Below are 17641 nucleotides of genomic sequence, written 5' to 3' on the forward strand. Positions count from 1 at the left end.
CCTGGCTGCATTACATTCTATGGGGACTGGCTACATTACATTCTATGGGGCTGTGCTGCATTACACTCTATGGGGGCTGTGCTGCATTACATTCTATGGGGCCTGTGCTGCATTACATTCTATGGGGGCTGGCTGCATTACATTCTATGGGGCTGTGCTGCATTACATTCTATGGGGCTGTGCTGCATTACATTCTATGGGGACTGGCTGCATTACATTCTATGGGGACTGGCTGCATTACATTCTATGGGGGATGGTTGCATTACATTCTATGGGGGCTGGCTGCATTACATTCTATGGGGCCTGGCTGCATTACATTCTATGGGGACTGGCTACATTACATTCTATGGGGCTGTGCTGCATTACACTCTATGGGGGCTGTGCTGCATTACATTCTATGGGGCCTGTGCTGCATTACATTCTATGGGGGCTGGCTGCATTACATTCTATGGGGCTGTGCTGCATTACATTCTATGGGGCTGTGCTGCATTACATTCTATGGGGACTGCCTGCATTACATTCTATGGGGACTGGCTGCATTACATTCTATGGGGGCTGTGCTGCATTACATTCTATGGGGCTGTGCTGCATTACATTCTATGGGGCTGTGCTGCATTACATTCTATGGGGACTGGCTGCATTACATTCTATGGGGACTGGCTGCATTACATTCTATGGGGGATGGTTGCATTACATTCTATGGGGGCTGGCTGCATTACATTCTATGGGGCCTGGCTGCATTACATTCTATGGGGACTGGCTACATTACATTCTATGGGGCTGTGCTGCATTACACTCTATGGGGGCTGTGCTGCATTACATTCTATGGGGCCTGTGCTGCATTACATTCTATGGGGGCTGGCTGCATTACATTCTATGGGGCTGTGCTGCATTACATTCTATGGGGCTGTGCTGCATTACATTCTATGGGGACTGCCTGCATTACATTCTATGGGGACTGGCTGCATTACATTCTATGGGGGCTGAGCTGTAATGCTGGATATAGCTGTAATTATATGTTATATAGTCGTGTTACACTTCCCTCACTTCTTGTAACCTACAAGTGTACAAAGATATTATACAGTCACCATGTGACAAGTGGGCCTGTGTGACTTCAAATGCCAGGGCTGAATTTTAGTCCCAGTCCGGCCCTGCCACTGACCATAAGGCAGTAATGTCAATGTTGCTCTTGGTATAGAGATTATTTTCAGCAACAGTGCGGTCATCTGCTGAGGTTCTCCTCCACTATTAGGGGGCTTCACCCAGTTGTAATCAAGGTTATCTGGTTAGGGGCACACTCGAAATCTTCGCCCCCCCTGAACCAAAACCATAGCTACGCCTCTGACTATAGTACAATAAGTGGCCAATGTTTACGCACACTAGTAAAGACCTGTTCTTAAATTTTAATTGGACAAATGCCATTGAGCATCTGCCGTAGGAAGCTGCTCTACTGTAACCTGGAGATAACAATAACCAAGAAGTGTCAGAGTATGTGCACACATTGAGGACTTGCCTGCGGATTCGCAGCAGTTTTCCCATCCGGTTTACAGTACCATGTAAACCTATGGAAAGGTTTATTTTCCGCAGTGCGTTTTACCTGCGGATTTTTCAAAAACTGAGCGGAAAAAATCCGCACAGAAATCCACAACGTGGGCCATAGCTTCAAACTATCAACAGGTCATATTAGCATTCAGAAAGACATGGTGGACAGACGTGTCAACAGCCTCTTTTTACTTCAGCTCCCCTGATAGCTATAGCATTGGAACAGAATATCCATTGGAAGTACATCATCTTAAAGATAAGAGAAGGAGGCAGAGCTTCCTACTGCACATGTTCACAAGCACCTGTGCTATTAACATTCCAGTTGTGATGAGCGAGCTTGCTCGGATAACATGCTATTCGTGCACGCTTGGGTGTCATCCTAGTATCTTGGGCGTGCTCGAATAATATGTTTGAGTCCCTGCGGCTACATATTTTGCAGCTGTTAGAAAGCCACAACACATGCGGGGCTTGCATAACAGGCAGCCGTAGGGACTAGAACATATTATTCGAGCACACCCAAGATACTTGGATAACACCCGAGCATGCTTGGATAACACGTTATCCGGCTATGTTCACCCATCACTACATTGTAGTGTACCAGAATGGTGGTTATTTTACAGTACTATAGTGAGAACCTCCCTAGTCAAAGTGAATGTGATTTGCTAATTAAAGTTACTTAGGAATTTAACTGTAATTACTTTGTTATTTAACTCTTTTCTTTTCTAAGAGAACCCCTTTAACCCTTAATGCCACTATTCATAGGAATATTAAAATAATGAAAGCACTGACAAGGTGGAGACAGGAAAGTCTAATTTGGAACTAATCACAGGTTAGTTTAATTTTGCCCTTTGCTTCAAACTAAACAAAGGCTAACAGTAATCATGTCCTGTTATTGTTTGCAATTTTATAATCTTTTTTCTGCCAAGTTTATACTTTTGTGCTTTTTTGGGATCAAACGGAAGCGTTCAAATATAACCGAGCATTTATACTAAAAGCTTTATTTCAGGATATACTACACAGGGGGTACTACATAATCACGGGTGCCAATAAATGTTGAACACATCTGTAGTCCCCTTTATGAAACATGCAGGTGGAGGCTAATGACATTATTCACAAAGCAGAACTAGACAATAGTGTAATATCAGCTAAATATGAGGTATAGACACTGTAATTTGTGAAAAGGAATTTCAGTCCAGGAGTACCAATTTAAAAAAAAAAAAAGAAGTCTCTCTACATGGCAAAGAGTTGCCCAAACAATATTAAATAGATTTCATTAAATATTCCATCATTATCTCTAATTGACTGAACAAGTAACATTTTTGGATATTTGAGTCATGCGAATTTGGGAAGAAATCATTATGTACAATATGTATATGTATTATATGTTTACTAAATAAATAGATGCACTATTATAAAAGAGGCTGTCCTAACCCCAAATATTCATGTGTCTGGCAAATTCTATTATTTATAATAATATCCCAAACGGCCACATTACTTAGTGTACAATCTACTTGGCTGTTCAGATAGCTTATAACATACAGTGTAAATAAAATTAATATTACTTGCCATTAAAGAACTTTATTATATCAGTAAAGTCCATATTATTTTCCAGGATAATGTCACGATAAACTTCCACCAGAGCCAAGGCAATGAAGAGGACAAAGTGAGAAGACGACACTTGCTTAGCAGCCCAGATGGTTTCCCAAACTGAGAATACATCATCATACACCAATTCTGTGAAACAGATGCAGATAATTATAGACAGCCATAAACATTATCCTGATCTCTGATTACTTTTGTGTGCACTGATGTAATGAGCTGATTTATATTGTGTATTTGTGTTCATTGCTCACCTCTTTTGAAGTCTAGAAGAAACCAGCGGTAACAGAAGTAGAAGTGAGTATAGTCACCATTTTGATGCATAAGTTCAAACAGCTCAGAATCCAAAATCTAATAAAATAAAAAAAAGTTAGTCGGAAAACGCAAATAATAAAATGACTCAAACAACAATGTGATGCATGCATATGTGGAACAATAACAGATTGAAAAAAATGTCATGTGTATTTAAAGTACACCTAGCATTCTTTTGATATAACGTATATACTCGAGTATAAGGTGAGTTTTCCAGCACATTTTTTGTGCTGAAAATGCCCCACTTGGCTTGTATTTGAGTGAGGTGTCCAGGATATGGAGGGGGAGAGGCAGCGGTCGAGCAGCGGGGTCACAGGAGGCAGGACCAGGCTGCTGCGGATAACTCCTGTTCCAGCTGCTAAAGAGAAATGAATATTCACTGCACTGGCAATGAATATTCATTTCCCTATAAGAGTGCGCACAGTGCCAGCCACAGAAGCTGGCTCCTGCAGCTGCAGGGCGGTCTCGCGTGCCAGCTACTCAAGAGAAATTAATATTCACCTCTCTCCACTCCCATGGGCGTGGAGAGAGGTGAATATTAATTTCTCTTAATTAGCGGCACATGTGACCGCCCAGCGGCTCACATTGTGCGCGCCACTTAATACTCACTGCCTTTCACGCACATAGTTCCAGCGTGGGGAGCGGCGAGTATTCCAGTAGCTGTGCTCTGCTTGTGAGCAACACAGGAAGTCTCTGCCATGCACTGCTTATGAACATAAAGCAGCTGCTGGCACCGGAACAAGACGTGTCGAGGGAGCACAGGAAGCTAAGTATTATGGTTTGTTTTTTTATGTTTTTTGATGGGGGCCAATTATACCAGAATAAGGATGGGGTCATGCATACACGGATAGGGATAGGGCCATGCATACACGGATAGGGATGGGGCCATGCATACAAGGATAGGGATAGAGCCATGCATTCAAGGATAGGGATGCAGCCATGCACACAAGGATAGGGATGGGGCCATGCATACAAGGTGTGAGTAGCTGACATGTTTAGCTGCTTCCTCAGGTAGAAACATAGAAACAGGATCAATTTGGTGGTAAAGCACCTGCTGGTTTATTGGAATCAGCATACACCAAGGCGGGGTTCACAAAACAAAAACAAAGCCTTTCTGGCTTAACGGAAAAACAAAACAAATAAATTGCAACAGAGTCCTTTTCTCTGCAGGTCTCAACCTACAGGCACCTGGCAATGTTCTCCGCTCCTCCCTTCCTCTACAAAGCCAGTGACTCTGTCACAAAGGATATGGATGGAGCCATGCATGCAAGGATAGGGACTGGGCCTTGCATACAAGGATAGGGATGGAGTCATGCATACAAGTATAGGGATGGAGCCATGCATACAAGGATAGTGATGGAGCCATGCATACAAGGATAGGGATTGGACCTTGCATACAAGGATAGGGATGGAGCCATGCATTCAAGGATAGAGATGGGACCCTAGGATATAGTTTGTTTAGTATTTATTAATTTTATTCATTTTACTCATTTATATAGCACCATTAATTCCACAGCGTTTTAGACATTATAATCACTGTCACCATTGGGGCTCACAATCTAAATTGCCTATCAGTATGTCTGGAGTATGGGAGGAAACCAGAATACACAGAGGAAACTCCAGGAAACATAGAGAGAACATACAAATTCACCTTTTCTTTTTAAATTTTATATATAAACATATCTTATATGATCTGCCTAGGTAGTGCCTTATGATGACGGAATAAATGGAAGTTAATTAACAGAGAAAAAATAGTGACTATTATGGAGGTTTTTCAATAATAATAAGTTATCTCTCCTCATGATAGGCTATAGATTTTTAATTGCAAGGGGTATGACCACTGAGACCCCAACCGACTGCCAAAATGCGGATTTTTTTTACACTCATTTAAATGGAGCGGAAGTGTGCATTCTCAACATTAGCTCTATTAATTTTCTAAGGGACTACAAAAGATAGCTTAGTTATCTCTGGCAGTATCATAAAGAATGAATGGAGCACACATGCACACTGCTGGTCCATTTAAATCGTGGACAAAAGCAGGCTACATTTAATGTAATAAGTCATGTATCAAACAGAAAGCATATAGTGAAACAGTACGGGCTCCATATACTTCAAAAACAGAGGCTGCAAAATAGTACAGAGCAGTAATATGGTTAACAAGGAGAACCAGAGTCAAATATGCTAAAAAATCATTATTATTTTGACAAAAAATAAAACAACAATGAAAAAAATAACAGTATAAGAGTATTATGGGTACATGGGACATTATTCGGAGACGGCAGATGCAGACGAGGGTGCACGGTGACAAAGTTGGATGAGGGCCGTTTTGCACCTGGACTCGTTGAAGCGTAGTCGGCGTGAAAAGGCCGTCGTCCAACTTCGTCACCGTGCACCCTCGTCTGCATCTGCCATCTCCGAATAATGTCCTCACCCCATGATATGGGAAAATAAAGGACTTTGTTTGCAACACAACTTGGTGAGTGCCACATCTTAATTTTTCTTCTATAAGTATTGCTAATATAATATACTAAATGGTGGCCCGATTCTAACGCATCGGGTATTCTAGAATATGTATGCGTAGTGTATAGCACAGCCCACGCAGTACATTGCGCAGCCCACGCAGTACACGTTGTATATTGCGCAGCCCACGTAGTATATTGCGCAGCCAACGTAGTATATTGCCCAGCCCACGTAGTATACTGCGCAGCCCACGTAGTATACTGCGCAGCCCACGTAGTATACTGCGCAGCCCACGTAGTATATTGCGCAGCCCACATAGTATATTGCACAGCCCACGGTGTACATTGCGCAGCCCACGGTGTACATTGCGCAGCCCACGGTGTACATTGCGCAGCCCACGGTGTATATTGCGCAGCCCACGTTGTATATTGCACAGCCCACGTTGTATATTGCGCAGCCCACGTTGTATATTGCGCAGCCCACGTTGTATATTGCGCAGCCCACGTAGTACATTGCGCAGCCCACGTTGTATATTGCGCAGCCCACGTATATTGCGCAGCCCACGTTGTATATTGCGCAGCCCACGTTGTATATTGCGCAGCCCACGTTGTATATTGCGCAGCCCACGTTGTATATTGCGCAGCCCACGTTGTATATTGCGCAGCCCACGTTGTATATTGCACAGCCCACGTAGTATATTGCACAGCCCACGTAGTATATTGCACAGTCCATGTAGTATATTGCACAGCCCACACAGTCTATAGCAATGTGGGCACCTTATCCCTGTTAAAAAAAATAATTAAAATAAAAAATAGTTATATACTCACCCTCCGGTGGCCCCCTGATCTAAGTGGTTACCGACGCTCCTCGTGCGCTCCGGTCTCAAGAGTGCATTGCGGTCTCACGAGATGATGACGTAGCGGTCTCGAGAGACCGCACGTCATCATCTCGCAAGACCGCAATGCATGGAGCGGTCACCGGGGTGTAGGTAACCGCTTCGATCCGGGGGGCCACCGGAGGGTGAGTATATAACTATTTCTTATTTTAATTCTTTTTTTTAACAGGGATATGGTGCCCACATTGCTATTGACTGCATGGGCTGTGCAATATACTACATGGACTGTGCATTTTTTTATTTTTTTTAATTATTTTTAACATTAGATCTTTTTACTATTCATGCTGCATAAGCAGCATGAATAGTAAAAAGTTGGTCACACAGGGTTAATAGCAGCGTTAACCGAGTGCGTTACACTGCGGTCAACACCGCCATTAACCCTGTGTGAGCGCTGACCGGAGGGGAGTATGCAGGCGCCGGGCATTGACTGCGGGGAGGAAGGAGCGGCCATTTTCTTCCGGACTGTGCTCGTCGCGGATTGGTCGTAGCTGTTTTGCCTCAACCAATCAGTGACTTGGATTTCCATGACAGACAGAGGCCGCGTCCAATGAATATCCGTGACAGAAGGACAGACAGACAGACGGAAGTGACCCTTAGACAATTATATAGTAGATACATTCAAAATGTGCAACTGGTACTTTTGCAATACAGTAGTAATATGGTTGTATGAATTGGGTCAAATAGACATAAAAATGTAATTGTTTTTTTACAGGCCCCAGGAAATGTAGAAGTACAAAATCAGAGACAAGGGAATAAGAAAAAAGATGCATACAGAGCCTTATCAAAGTGTATAATGTGGCTATCCTGCCCTAGGACTCATTTACACTGGCCAATAAAAAAATCTAACGACCTAACGCTCACAATAATTGTGTAATGTAAATGGGTAGAGTGACTGAACAATGTGTTCAGAAACACTTGTTTTCGTTACATGATATTGTCTAGGCAAGTGAAAAAAAAACTCGTTAAACCTTTGAATATTGTATAGAGTAAATGGAGATTGCCAGCTCATTCAACAATTTAACCATCAAAAGAAGTGGAAATTCAAGTTGTAAATAGATATCTGGACATTGTGCACTGTGTTCACACAGACAACCATTTAATTCACTATTCTCGTCCTGTATAGACATTTGTCTGACTTTGTTAGCTAGTCGCAAGTTATAATTGCTTCATTCATCGTTTAACCCCTTAGTGACTGGGGGAATTTTGACCTTAATGACCAGGCCAAATGTTTTAAATCTGATCAGTCTTACATGATTTTATGACATTGGGACATGGAAATATAACATTTTAGTGGTAAAATGTAAATTTTTAATTTGCTGTAGATGGGAAAACAGTCTGTAATATCATAGGATTCCACCTTTGAACATCTTTTCCCATCTTCTTTCTTCTCCCTCTTGCCTCTTTCCTTCGTTATTCTTCTGTTTTTCTCTTTTCCTTTCTTCTTCTTTGATTTTTCTTATCGCTGTGTTATTTCACTCAGTTTGTGTGGTTAAGGTTATGGAATTTTATATCCTGTTTCTTAATGTACAACTTGCGATATTGCCTTGGATTGCCTTCACGATTCCAATGTTAAGACATTCTTATTTTTTATCACAGTCTTTATTGATACTATTTTTATTTCTATTGTTGCCTTTCAATTTTGTTGCATTACCTTTTCATTTTTAAAAATTCTATAAAGATAAATTTAACAAAATGCTACAAGGATCAGGGTTCAGTAGGAATTATCTACATATTGTACAAACTGTTGTTATTTATAACCATAGAGAAATAACACACAGTTTAGGTGAAAACTTATTCATTGCCACTGGGCCCCATTAAATAGCAGAATGGGGAACTATTTTGCCTGTAAGAATGGAGTATGCATTGCTAAACTGCTGCTCCATTCAATCAATATGGGGCTCGTCTTTGTCTATGGTAGATCCATAAAGAATTGAGCATTGGCCAGGTATCTGACATACTGCTTCATTTTGTAACAGGGTTAAATTAAAGTTCCCTGCCGAAGACAAAAAATCCCTGTTCTATCAATTCACTGCTATGGATCGCACAAGAAATCAAACGATCACAGCTTCAAGTTAAATATAGTAAAAGGTTTTAAAAAATTTTTTAAAAATAAGAAAAGAAAAACCCCAAACCACACAAGTTCAAATCACTCCCATTTTTATGTGATATTAATGTAAAATCTAATGATCGCTGTGCAAGATGCAAACCAGTATAAGATACGTTCAACTATATCAGTATTTCCCAAACTCCAGTCCTCACGGACCCCATGGGTCAGGTTTTAATGATTTCCATAGTGTTGCACAGGTGAAACAATTCCTGATGCCTTGATGATACTTCCACTTCTTGCGCAATACTAAGGAAATCCTGAAAACATTACCCGTGGGGTCCGTGAGAACTGGAGTTTGGGAAACACTGATCTATATGATGTGGTCTTGTCCAAACCTATAAAGATTCTGGACAAGAATGGTGGAGCTAATCCAAAGGTTTATCAGATAAGGCCTTTCATCAAATTTTTCACGTTGAACTGGACACACAATGTAATAGTGGCTGCAGAATGGAATAAAATTTTATTTATTTATTCTTTTTAACATCTTTCTGACATGGTGAATACTAGTATGCCAAGGATGGACTCCCTCCCTTTGATGTGGGCTCTGGTGGTGAGCCAACATCTTTTCCGGCACATGTCAGCTCATGTACCCTAGGGGCCAAATAATTGATGTGCCCTAACAAAGTGGGCAGAGCTGGGGTGGGACAAGTGCGTGATGAGCGCAGCTCCTCAAATTCACGAGGGGCTGGAGTAAAATTTGTGGTGAGGAACACGCAGAGGTGTATGCCCCTTGTCTGGCACTCCTGATTCATGAAAAGGAATCAAGAGCATCTGACTCTAGCCCATCTCCTCATCAAGACAGGGTGATGCCTGTCTTGATGAAACGGGTGCTTAGTCTTTTGGAGCTAGAAACACATGCATACTACAATAACACTCTGGAACCCCACTGTAATCTGTAGGAAAACCAGCCAGTAAGTGTTCAATTTTCATACAGTTCCACCACTTGGGTAATTAGGCAGTACACAGCAGTCTTCCAAAATCAGTAGGTTATTTGTATAATGCAAAGCTGCACAGGTCCTCCAGACTAAAAACCTCAAATGTTGTATACACACTAAATAAATAAGCCACTTAAATAGTCGTATTATTTGCTGTTCCTATGAAATTTTAGATAATGGCTTCAGTTTACCTGTATAAGAGACCTCATGTTGGCAAAGTGTGTATCCATAGCACCTCCATGGGGAAAGTTCTGGTTCATCCTCTTCATGAGTTCTGTAAAGCAGCTGAATGCCAGAGCCTCTGCGGGATAGATATGTGAAGAAGCCCATTATTATCCAAACTGGACTACAATGAAAAACAAAAATACATTTTCTCTGCAAAACACACTTCCTTTTATAAAATTACCGTATAGTATTTCTTTTTTTCCTTTTATATAACAGCTACATGAGCCAAAAGGAGAGGTATTGGGTACTACATCTAATGACATGGGTTCCACAATCACCCAACCTCAATTCAACTGACATGGCTTGTGATGAGTTGGACAACAAAGTGAAAGCAAAGCAGTAACAAGTGCTCAGCACCTCTCGGAACTCTTTCAAGACTGTTGGAAAGCCATTCAAGGTGACGATCTAACTGTTGAAGCTGCTTAAAAGAATGCCAAAGAGGTGAAAAACTTAGATTCTGCTTTGTTTCACACATATTTCTTTATTCCTTGTTTCCATATAGTGGCATGTAAATGTTTGGGCACCCATGGTCAAAATTACTGTTATTGTTAACAGTTAAGCAAGTTGAAGATGAAATGTTCTCAAAAATGGCTAAAGTTAAAGAGGACACGTTTCCTTTGTATTTTAAGAAAAAAAAATCTTTTTTTAATTTAAATAATTACTAAAAGGAAAATGGGCTGATGTAAAAGTTTGTGAAAATGGGGAGAGAAGGACACTACATAAGGATGTGCACACCAGATATATTATGATATACAAAGGTTTATTGCACAACATAGCACTGTAGCACAATGTTAAAAACATTTAAAATCCAATCAACAGTGCAAAAAACATCCCCAGCAACAATTTACACATTGAACATACAGCAAATCCTATAAACCACAATTATAGGAATAGTATCCCTGAGCGATGTATGTAGTCTAAATATAAAGGAGGACCCAGACAATTAGAGGAAAATCGTGATGGGTTCCTCTGAAAAGAAATGTACATATGTGCTGTTTATATCATATAAACAGTATTTAAAGGGAACCTGTCACCCCGTTTTTTGAGATTGAGATATAAATACTGTTAAATAGGGCCTGCGCTGTGCGTTACTATAGTGTATGTAGTGTACCCTGATTCCCCACCTATGCTGCGCAATACATTACCAAAGTCGCCGTTTTCGCCTGTCAATCAGGCTGGTCAGGTCGGGTGGGTGTGTTCACAGCGCTGTTTCTTCCTCAGCTTTACGTTGGTGGCGTAGTGGTGTCCGCACGTTGAGGTGACTAATCCACTGTGGGCATGTGAACAAGGAGCGCGCGATCTGCGCTATCACCCCCTGTCATCGGTGGGGGCGGCCATCTTCCTGGGGCCGCGCGTGCGCAGATGTAGTGCTCTGCTGCACGGGGCTTCAGGAAAATGGCCGCGGGATGCCGCGCGTGCGCACAAGAGATCGCGGCGGCCATTTTCCCAAAGCTGAGATGCAAACTCGGCTTTGGGAAAATGGCCGCCGTGATCTCTTGTGCGCACGCGCGGCATCCCGCGGCCATTTTCCTGAAGCCCCGTGCAGCAGAGCACTCCATCTGCGCACGCGCGGCCCCAGGAAGATGGCCGCCCCCACCGATGACAGGGGGTGATAGCGCAGATCGCGCGCTCCTTGTTCACGTGCCCACAGTGGATTAGTCACCTCAACGTGCGGACACCACTACGCCACCAACGTAAAGCTGAGGAAGAAACAGCGCTGTGAACACGCCCACCCGACCTGACCAGCCTGATTGACAGGCGAAAACGGCGACTTTGGTAATGTATTGCGCAGCGTAGGTGGGGAATCAGGGTACACTACATACACTATAGTAACGCACAGCGCAGGCCCTATTTAACAGTATTTATATCTCAATCTCAAAAAACGGGGTGACAGGTTCCCTTTAATTATGCCATCAATAGTTGCAATTTACACATACATAGAAAGGGATCCATATCAACTCTCTAGGTACAGGATAGAAAATAATAATAATGCCAATGATGCCAGTCCTAAAATAAACACTGATCCTTGCGATTGTAAGCAGTCATGAAGTTCTAATGAACAATTGGCCCATGAACACCCGATCTCTAATAGTACCTATCCATATGCAACACATGATGACCATCAGATACCCCTAGATCATAAACGACTGAGGTTAAGAAGATTGCAGAAACGGTCCGAATGTCATGATGGTAACAAGACAATAGATAGATGAGAAACAATAGTAATAATAGGGACAGGTGAGGATCAAGTAGAAGGGTGAGGTAGGAAGATCAGAATACAACTAATGGGACCTATACCAGGCAACTCTGAAGGGTTGATGTAAAATAAAGGGGATGTAGGGAGGACTTCACGTGTATCACTGTGACACGCACAGCTTCGTCAGGGAAGTGTGGTCTCCCAGTGATCCAACAAACATATGTATACACCCAGAATTAATTAAGTATGTATCGATCATTGGGCATGCAGCGGAAATTCAATGGACCAGAAAAAAACATGATGGATCTCTTAGACTATTATCCACCTGTGCACAGCGGCTGTATCACATGCCCCCTGTCATGTGCACGGAAGGGGTGGGTCACTGCGTCACAGGGTTTAATCACAGCCGTGTGTGGGCAGAGCGAATGATTGGCTTCTACAAATGAATAATGATCCGAAACACACGTCAAAATCCACAATAAACTACATCAAAAGGTGCAAGAAGAAAATGTTGCTATGGTCCTTATGGTCCCGTGATGTCAACATCATTGAAAATCTGTGGCTAGACTTCAAAATAGCAGTACATGCAAGACGACCCAGGAATCTCACAGAACTGGAAGAATTCTCCCAGGAAGAATGGATGAAAATCCCTCATACAAGAATTGAAAGACATTTGGCTAGCTTCAAAAAAAGCATTTACAAGATGTGATACTAGAAAAAACGACTGCTACTAGGTACTAAATATGCAGGGTGCACAAACGTTTGCATCTGCCCATTTACCCAGATCATTTTTATTTTTCCATCGACAAAACTGTATGAAGACTTATTTTTATGCCACTTGCAACTTACCGTAAGTTTACTTACTCTCCTCTTGATTTTGTTTGTTGATATTATCTCATGGGTCGTACAGTTATTTTATAAAGGAATGGGTATTTGATAATGTTATTTATAGTATAGGAAATGTTTTATTTTTTTAATTTTTTAAGTCTTTTGGTTATTTCATCCTAGTAGAGGACTTGAACATTAAATACTTTCATTGCTTCCAGCAACTGCACCATTTCAGTTTTTCTGTCAGTGGAGTCTAAATGGTTAACAGCAGTTCGGAGCTAGCGCCTGCTTTTGCTTCTACAGAAAGATGCCAGCTATGTATATCAGTCAGCATTTACTGCATATAAAGTGGGCTACGCTAAGCCATCTTGTTCTAAATGTTTGTCCCTGATAAAATAAAAAAAAGCTTATACTCACTGTCTCCACCTTCGGACAAATTGAACATGAAGAGAAAGTCAGGTCTGTAGCTGATCTGATTTCCTTTTCATGTTCAATTTGTACAAAGATGGGGACAGTGACACCAGCGCTGATTCGGTGCCGGGCACGTGTCAAACAACGAGAGCCCAGGGACTGCGAGTGCAGAAACTGTTGGAACGGTGCCGGCATAGGAGGGGAGTATAGGCTTTTTTTATTTTATTGGGGCCAAACATTTAGATCAAGAAGGGGTTGTTCTAGTAGTGGACAAACCCTTTAAGATATTAAAAACAGTGTGGTCACTTCTGTCATTAGCAAACCTCCTCAGAAAATTAAAGGGATTGTCCAAGACTTGGACAACCCCTTCTCAATCACTATATTCCCCAATAATAATTATACTGAGCTCCTGTGCAGGTACCATTCCGTCTATTCAACGCTTGTTATACCAGGGCCACTTCACTCCCATTTCATTCAGATGTAAAGGACATCCGAAGGCCGTTACAAAGCAGAGGTATGTTCTCAGTTCTTCCAGGTGTCAGTTTTGTCTGCAGGAAGTGAGTGCCTGCTCATTGGCTGCAGGGCTTGTTTGACATAAACGTTACACAAGCCCTGGGAGACCAGGCGCCGAGAACATTGGAATGGTGCTTGCATCGGTGGGAAGTGCAGCTGTCATTATTTTACATGAGGGAAATATAGTGACTGAGAAGTGGATGTCCAAGTAGTGAACAACCCCTTTAATGAAATATGATTGCCTGCTATAATAACAAAAGTTGCACTTAAAACAGTTTTTATGCAAATTTATAGTATAATAAGTGTACAATAGAGGTAACAGAAGGCATTACAGATAACAATTGGAGTTTGCAAAAAATATCATACCATCATCCAATATCACCAACAGAGGAGCCAGCAAATCACACATCCCTTGTACATAGCCGATCTCAATGTGCTGCCACACGTAGCTGGAAAAAAAAATATATACACAGCAAGAGACTTTAACGTGAGAATCGTTGAGGAAGAAGAATATTTTTGGGAAAGTTTTGACAAAACACAAGTTTCACAAAGTATTTACCATTTTGAACAGGTCATTTGTAAACTGCTAATATTATGTTTGTGTGTGTGTGTGTATAACACTATCATCATTTAACAAATAACCTGTATAAAATGGTGATCACAGTGTAAAGCTTGCACTCGAAATTTATATAAAAACAAACCAAATAAGATTTTGCAACAGTAATAAATTAAAAGAAAAAAAATATTCAGCCCCCCCAAACTTTCATTACGGAGCCTTAAATGGAACTAGCACGCTTAGAATGTGGATTCTTAAAAGGGGTTATCCAGGACTTGAGCACTAGGCTTATTACTTACCAGGAAGTAGTTGTTAACCATCTGCCTGTTTTGCCCTGCGGTTATGTGTTCTAGCTCAGAACGGTTACAGATTGACATGTGGTTTTCCGCTGCCTAGTTGCAGGGAACTGGCTGTCCATCAATATTAGGTCAGCAATGATACCCTATCGACAGAGCAGACTGGAATAGAAAAACTGCTCTGTTGACGTGAGGTCAAATGAAGCCGAATAATCACTGCCTCAGCTGGAAAAGGCCGTCGCAGATCAGGACAGGCAGCTAGTAAGAAACTAAAAAATCCAAAGTCCCGAAAAACCCCTTTAAATTAAGATGCACTGTACTTTTTAATAGTCAACTCAAGGGAACACACAGCCATGCTAGGCTTCTACCCCATTTTGTGCTGATAAATTACAGGTTATTTTTATACATGGAATGCCACCAATTCTCGTTACACTTCACACAGTACAAGCCGGGTTATATTAACCTATAGCGGAGTCCTTTAGGTTTTCAGATATTTTGGGGACCCCCTGGCAGTTCAATCTTTCACCCCAATATAGCTTTGTACTTGTGCAAAAAGCATTTGTCAATTAGATCAGTGTCCATTTCCATGTCAAATTCCATGGCAGATGTTTGGGAGGCAGAGGTAGTGCCATGATTTGCACTTTCAGAATTCACAAGGACACCAATACCCTCTTGAAATACGGTAGCTCTGCTGACCCCTTTACACACAGCACAATTTTCTTTGAAATCCTGACTTGTGCTTGTACATATTGGCTGTATTTGTTCTAATTAAAAATGTATGCCATGGGAGCGGTCCAGAACAAGGAATCAAGAGTACGGCTAGACTGTACTGCTCGTAGAGGTGTAAGACGGAAGGAGGCGGCATGACACTGTCATTTATTTATCTTGCGTTTCTGGGGTCCTTTCTGTGAAACCTCACCAACAGCGCAGAAAACCACTCATTTCCATAATGCTAGCACATTGCGTTAGGGCGATCCGTTTAACTGATCCGTTACTAAGTGGCAATAACACAATGTAACGGATCCGTTAACGCACCTATTGCCATCCATTATCGTAACGCAAGTCAAAATCGGCATGTGTTAGCGATGATGCGTTACTTTGTGACACACCCTCGAACGTAGTCTACCTCGTTTTCGGGTGCGTTAGGTCTAATGCACAGCAAACGGACGCGTTTGCTGTGCATAGACCTCTATGACTAACGCATGCCAACGCAATGCTACCATGTGTTAGTGCAATCGTAGAGAAAAAGTGAATTTGGGAATCAGCGTTAGCGAATCCATTTAACGGATAGGTTAAACGGATGGCAATAACGCAATGTGAACCTAGCCTAACAGCATTTCTACTGTGACCTGTGGGTTTGCAGTTACTAGTACTGATGAATTAAATTTTTGTTGCAATTGCAACTCTATGAGGTGAGCAAGCACTCTGCACCAATACTTGTCACCACTGGATAAAACCCTATATGCGCTCTGATTGCTCCCCTTTGATAAACGCTGTTTTTAGTGCACTATTGCTCTGATCGGATAAATGTATACAGTACAGACCAAAACTTTGGATACACCTTCTCATTTAAAGATTTTTCTGTATTTTCATGACTATGAAAATTGTACATTCACACTGAAGGCATCAAAACTATGAATTAACACATGTGGAATTATATACTTAACAAAAAAGTGTGAAACAACTGAAATTATGTCTTATATTCTAGGCTCTTCAAAGTAGCCACCGTTTGCTTTGATGACTGCTTTGCACACTCCTGGCATTCTCTTGATGAGCTTCAAGAGGTAGTCATCGGGAATGGCCTTTCAACAATCTTGAAGGGGTTCCCACTTCCTAGAGATGCTTAGCACTTGTTGGCCCTTTTGCCTTCACTCTGTGGTCTAGCTCACCCCAAACCATCTCGATTGGGTTCAGGTCTGGTGACTGTGGAGGCCAGGTCATTTGGCGTAGCACCCCATCACTCTCCTTCTTGGTCAAAGAGCCCTTACACAGCCTGGAGTTTGGGGGTCATTGTCCTGTTGAAAAATAAACAATAGTCCAACTAAGCGCAAACCGGATGGAATAGCATGCCGCTGCAAGATGCTGTGGTAGCCATGCTGGTTCAGTATGCCTCCGATTTTGAATAAATCCCCAACAGTGTCACCAGCAAGGCACCCCCACACCATCACACCTGCTCCTCCATGCTTCACGGTGGGAACCAGGCATGTAGAGTCCATCCGTTCACCTTTTCTGCATTGCACAAAGACACGATGGTTGGAACTAAAGATCTCAAATTCAAACTTATCAGACCAAAGCACGGATTTCCACTGGTCTAATGTCCATTCCTTGTGTTCTTTAGCCTAAACAAGTCTCTTCTGCTTGTTGCCTGTCCTTAGCAGTGGTTTCCTAGCAGCTATTTTACCATGAAGGCCTGCTGCACAAAGTCTCCTCTTAACAGTTGTTGTAGAAATGTGTCAGGTGCTAGAACTCTGTGTGGCATTGACCTGGTCTCTAATCTGAGCTGCTGCTAACCTGCGATTTCTGAGGCTGGTGACTCGGATATACTTATCCTCAGAAGCAGAGGTGACTCTTGGTCTTTCTTTCCAAGGGCGGTCCTCATGTGAGCCTGTTTCTTTGTAGCGCTTGGTTTTTGCCACTGCACTTGGGGACACTTTCAAAGTTTTCCCAATTTTTCGGACTGACTGACCTTCATTTCTTAAAGAAATGATGGCCACTCATTTTTCTTTACTTAGCTGCTTTTTTCTTGCCACGATACAAATTTTAAC

General features: G+C 42.0%; 1 protein-coding gene across 1 annotated transcript in view; it reads right to left on the reverse strand.

Moving 5' to 3' along the window:
- The window catches only part of SGSM1 (small G protein signaling modulator 1), a 446836-nt gene that overhangs the window by 15551 nt on the left and 413644 nt on the right, over window positions 1-17641 (reverse strand). Inside the window, exons 21-24 of the mRNA XM_069759191.1 lie at window positions 14391-14473; window positions 10042-10151; window positions 3396-3492; window positions 3109-3276 (exon numbers count right to left, since the gene is read on the reverse strand). Of these exons, the coding sequence (XP_069615292.1) occupies window positions 3109-3276; window positions 3396-3492; window positions 10042-10151; window positions 14391-14473 (458 nt within the window). The remainder of the gene's footprint in view (window positions 1-3108; window positions 3277-3395; window positions 3493-10041; window positions 10152-14390; window positions 14474-17641) is intronic.

This window comes from Ranitomeya imitator, chromosome 1, assembly GCF_032444005.1.
Source record: "Ranitomeya imitator isolate aRanImi1 chromosome 1, aRanImi1.pri, whole genome shotgun sequence".
In the NCBI taxonomy this organism is placed as follows: Eukaryota; Metazoa; Chordata; class Amphibia; order Anura; family Dendrobatidae; genus Ranitomeya; species Ranitomeya imitator.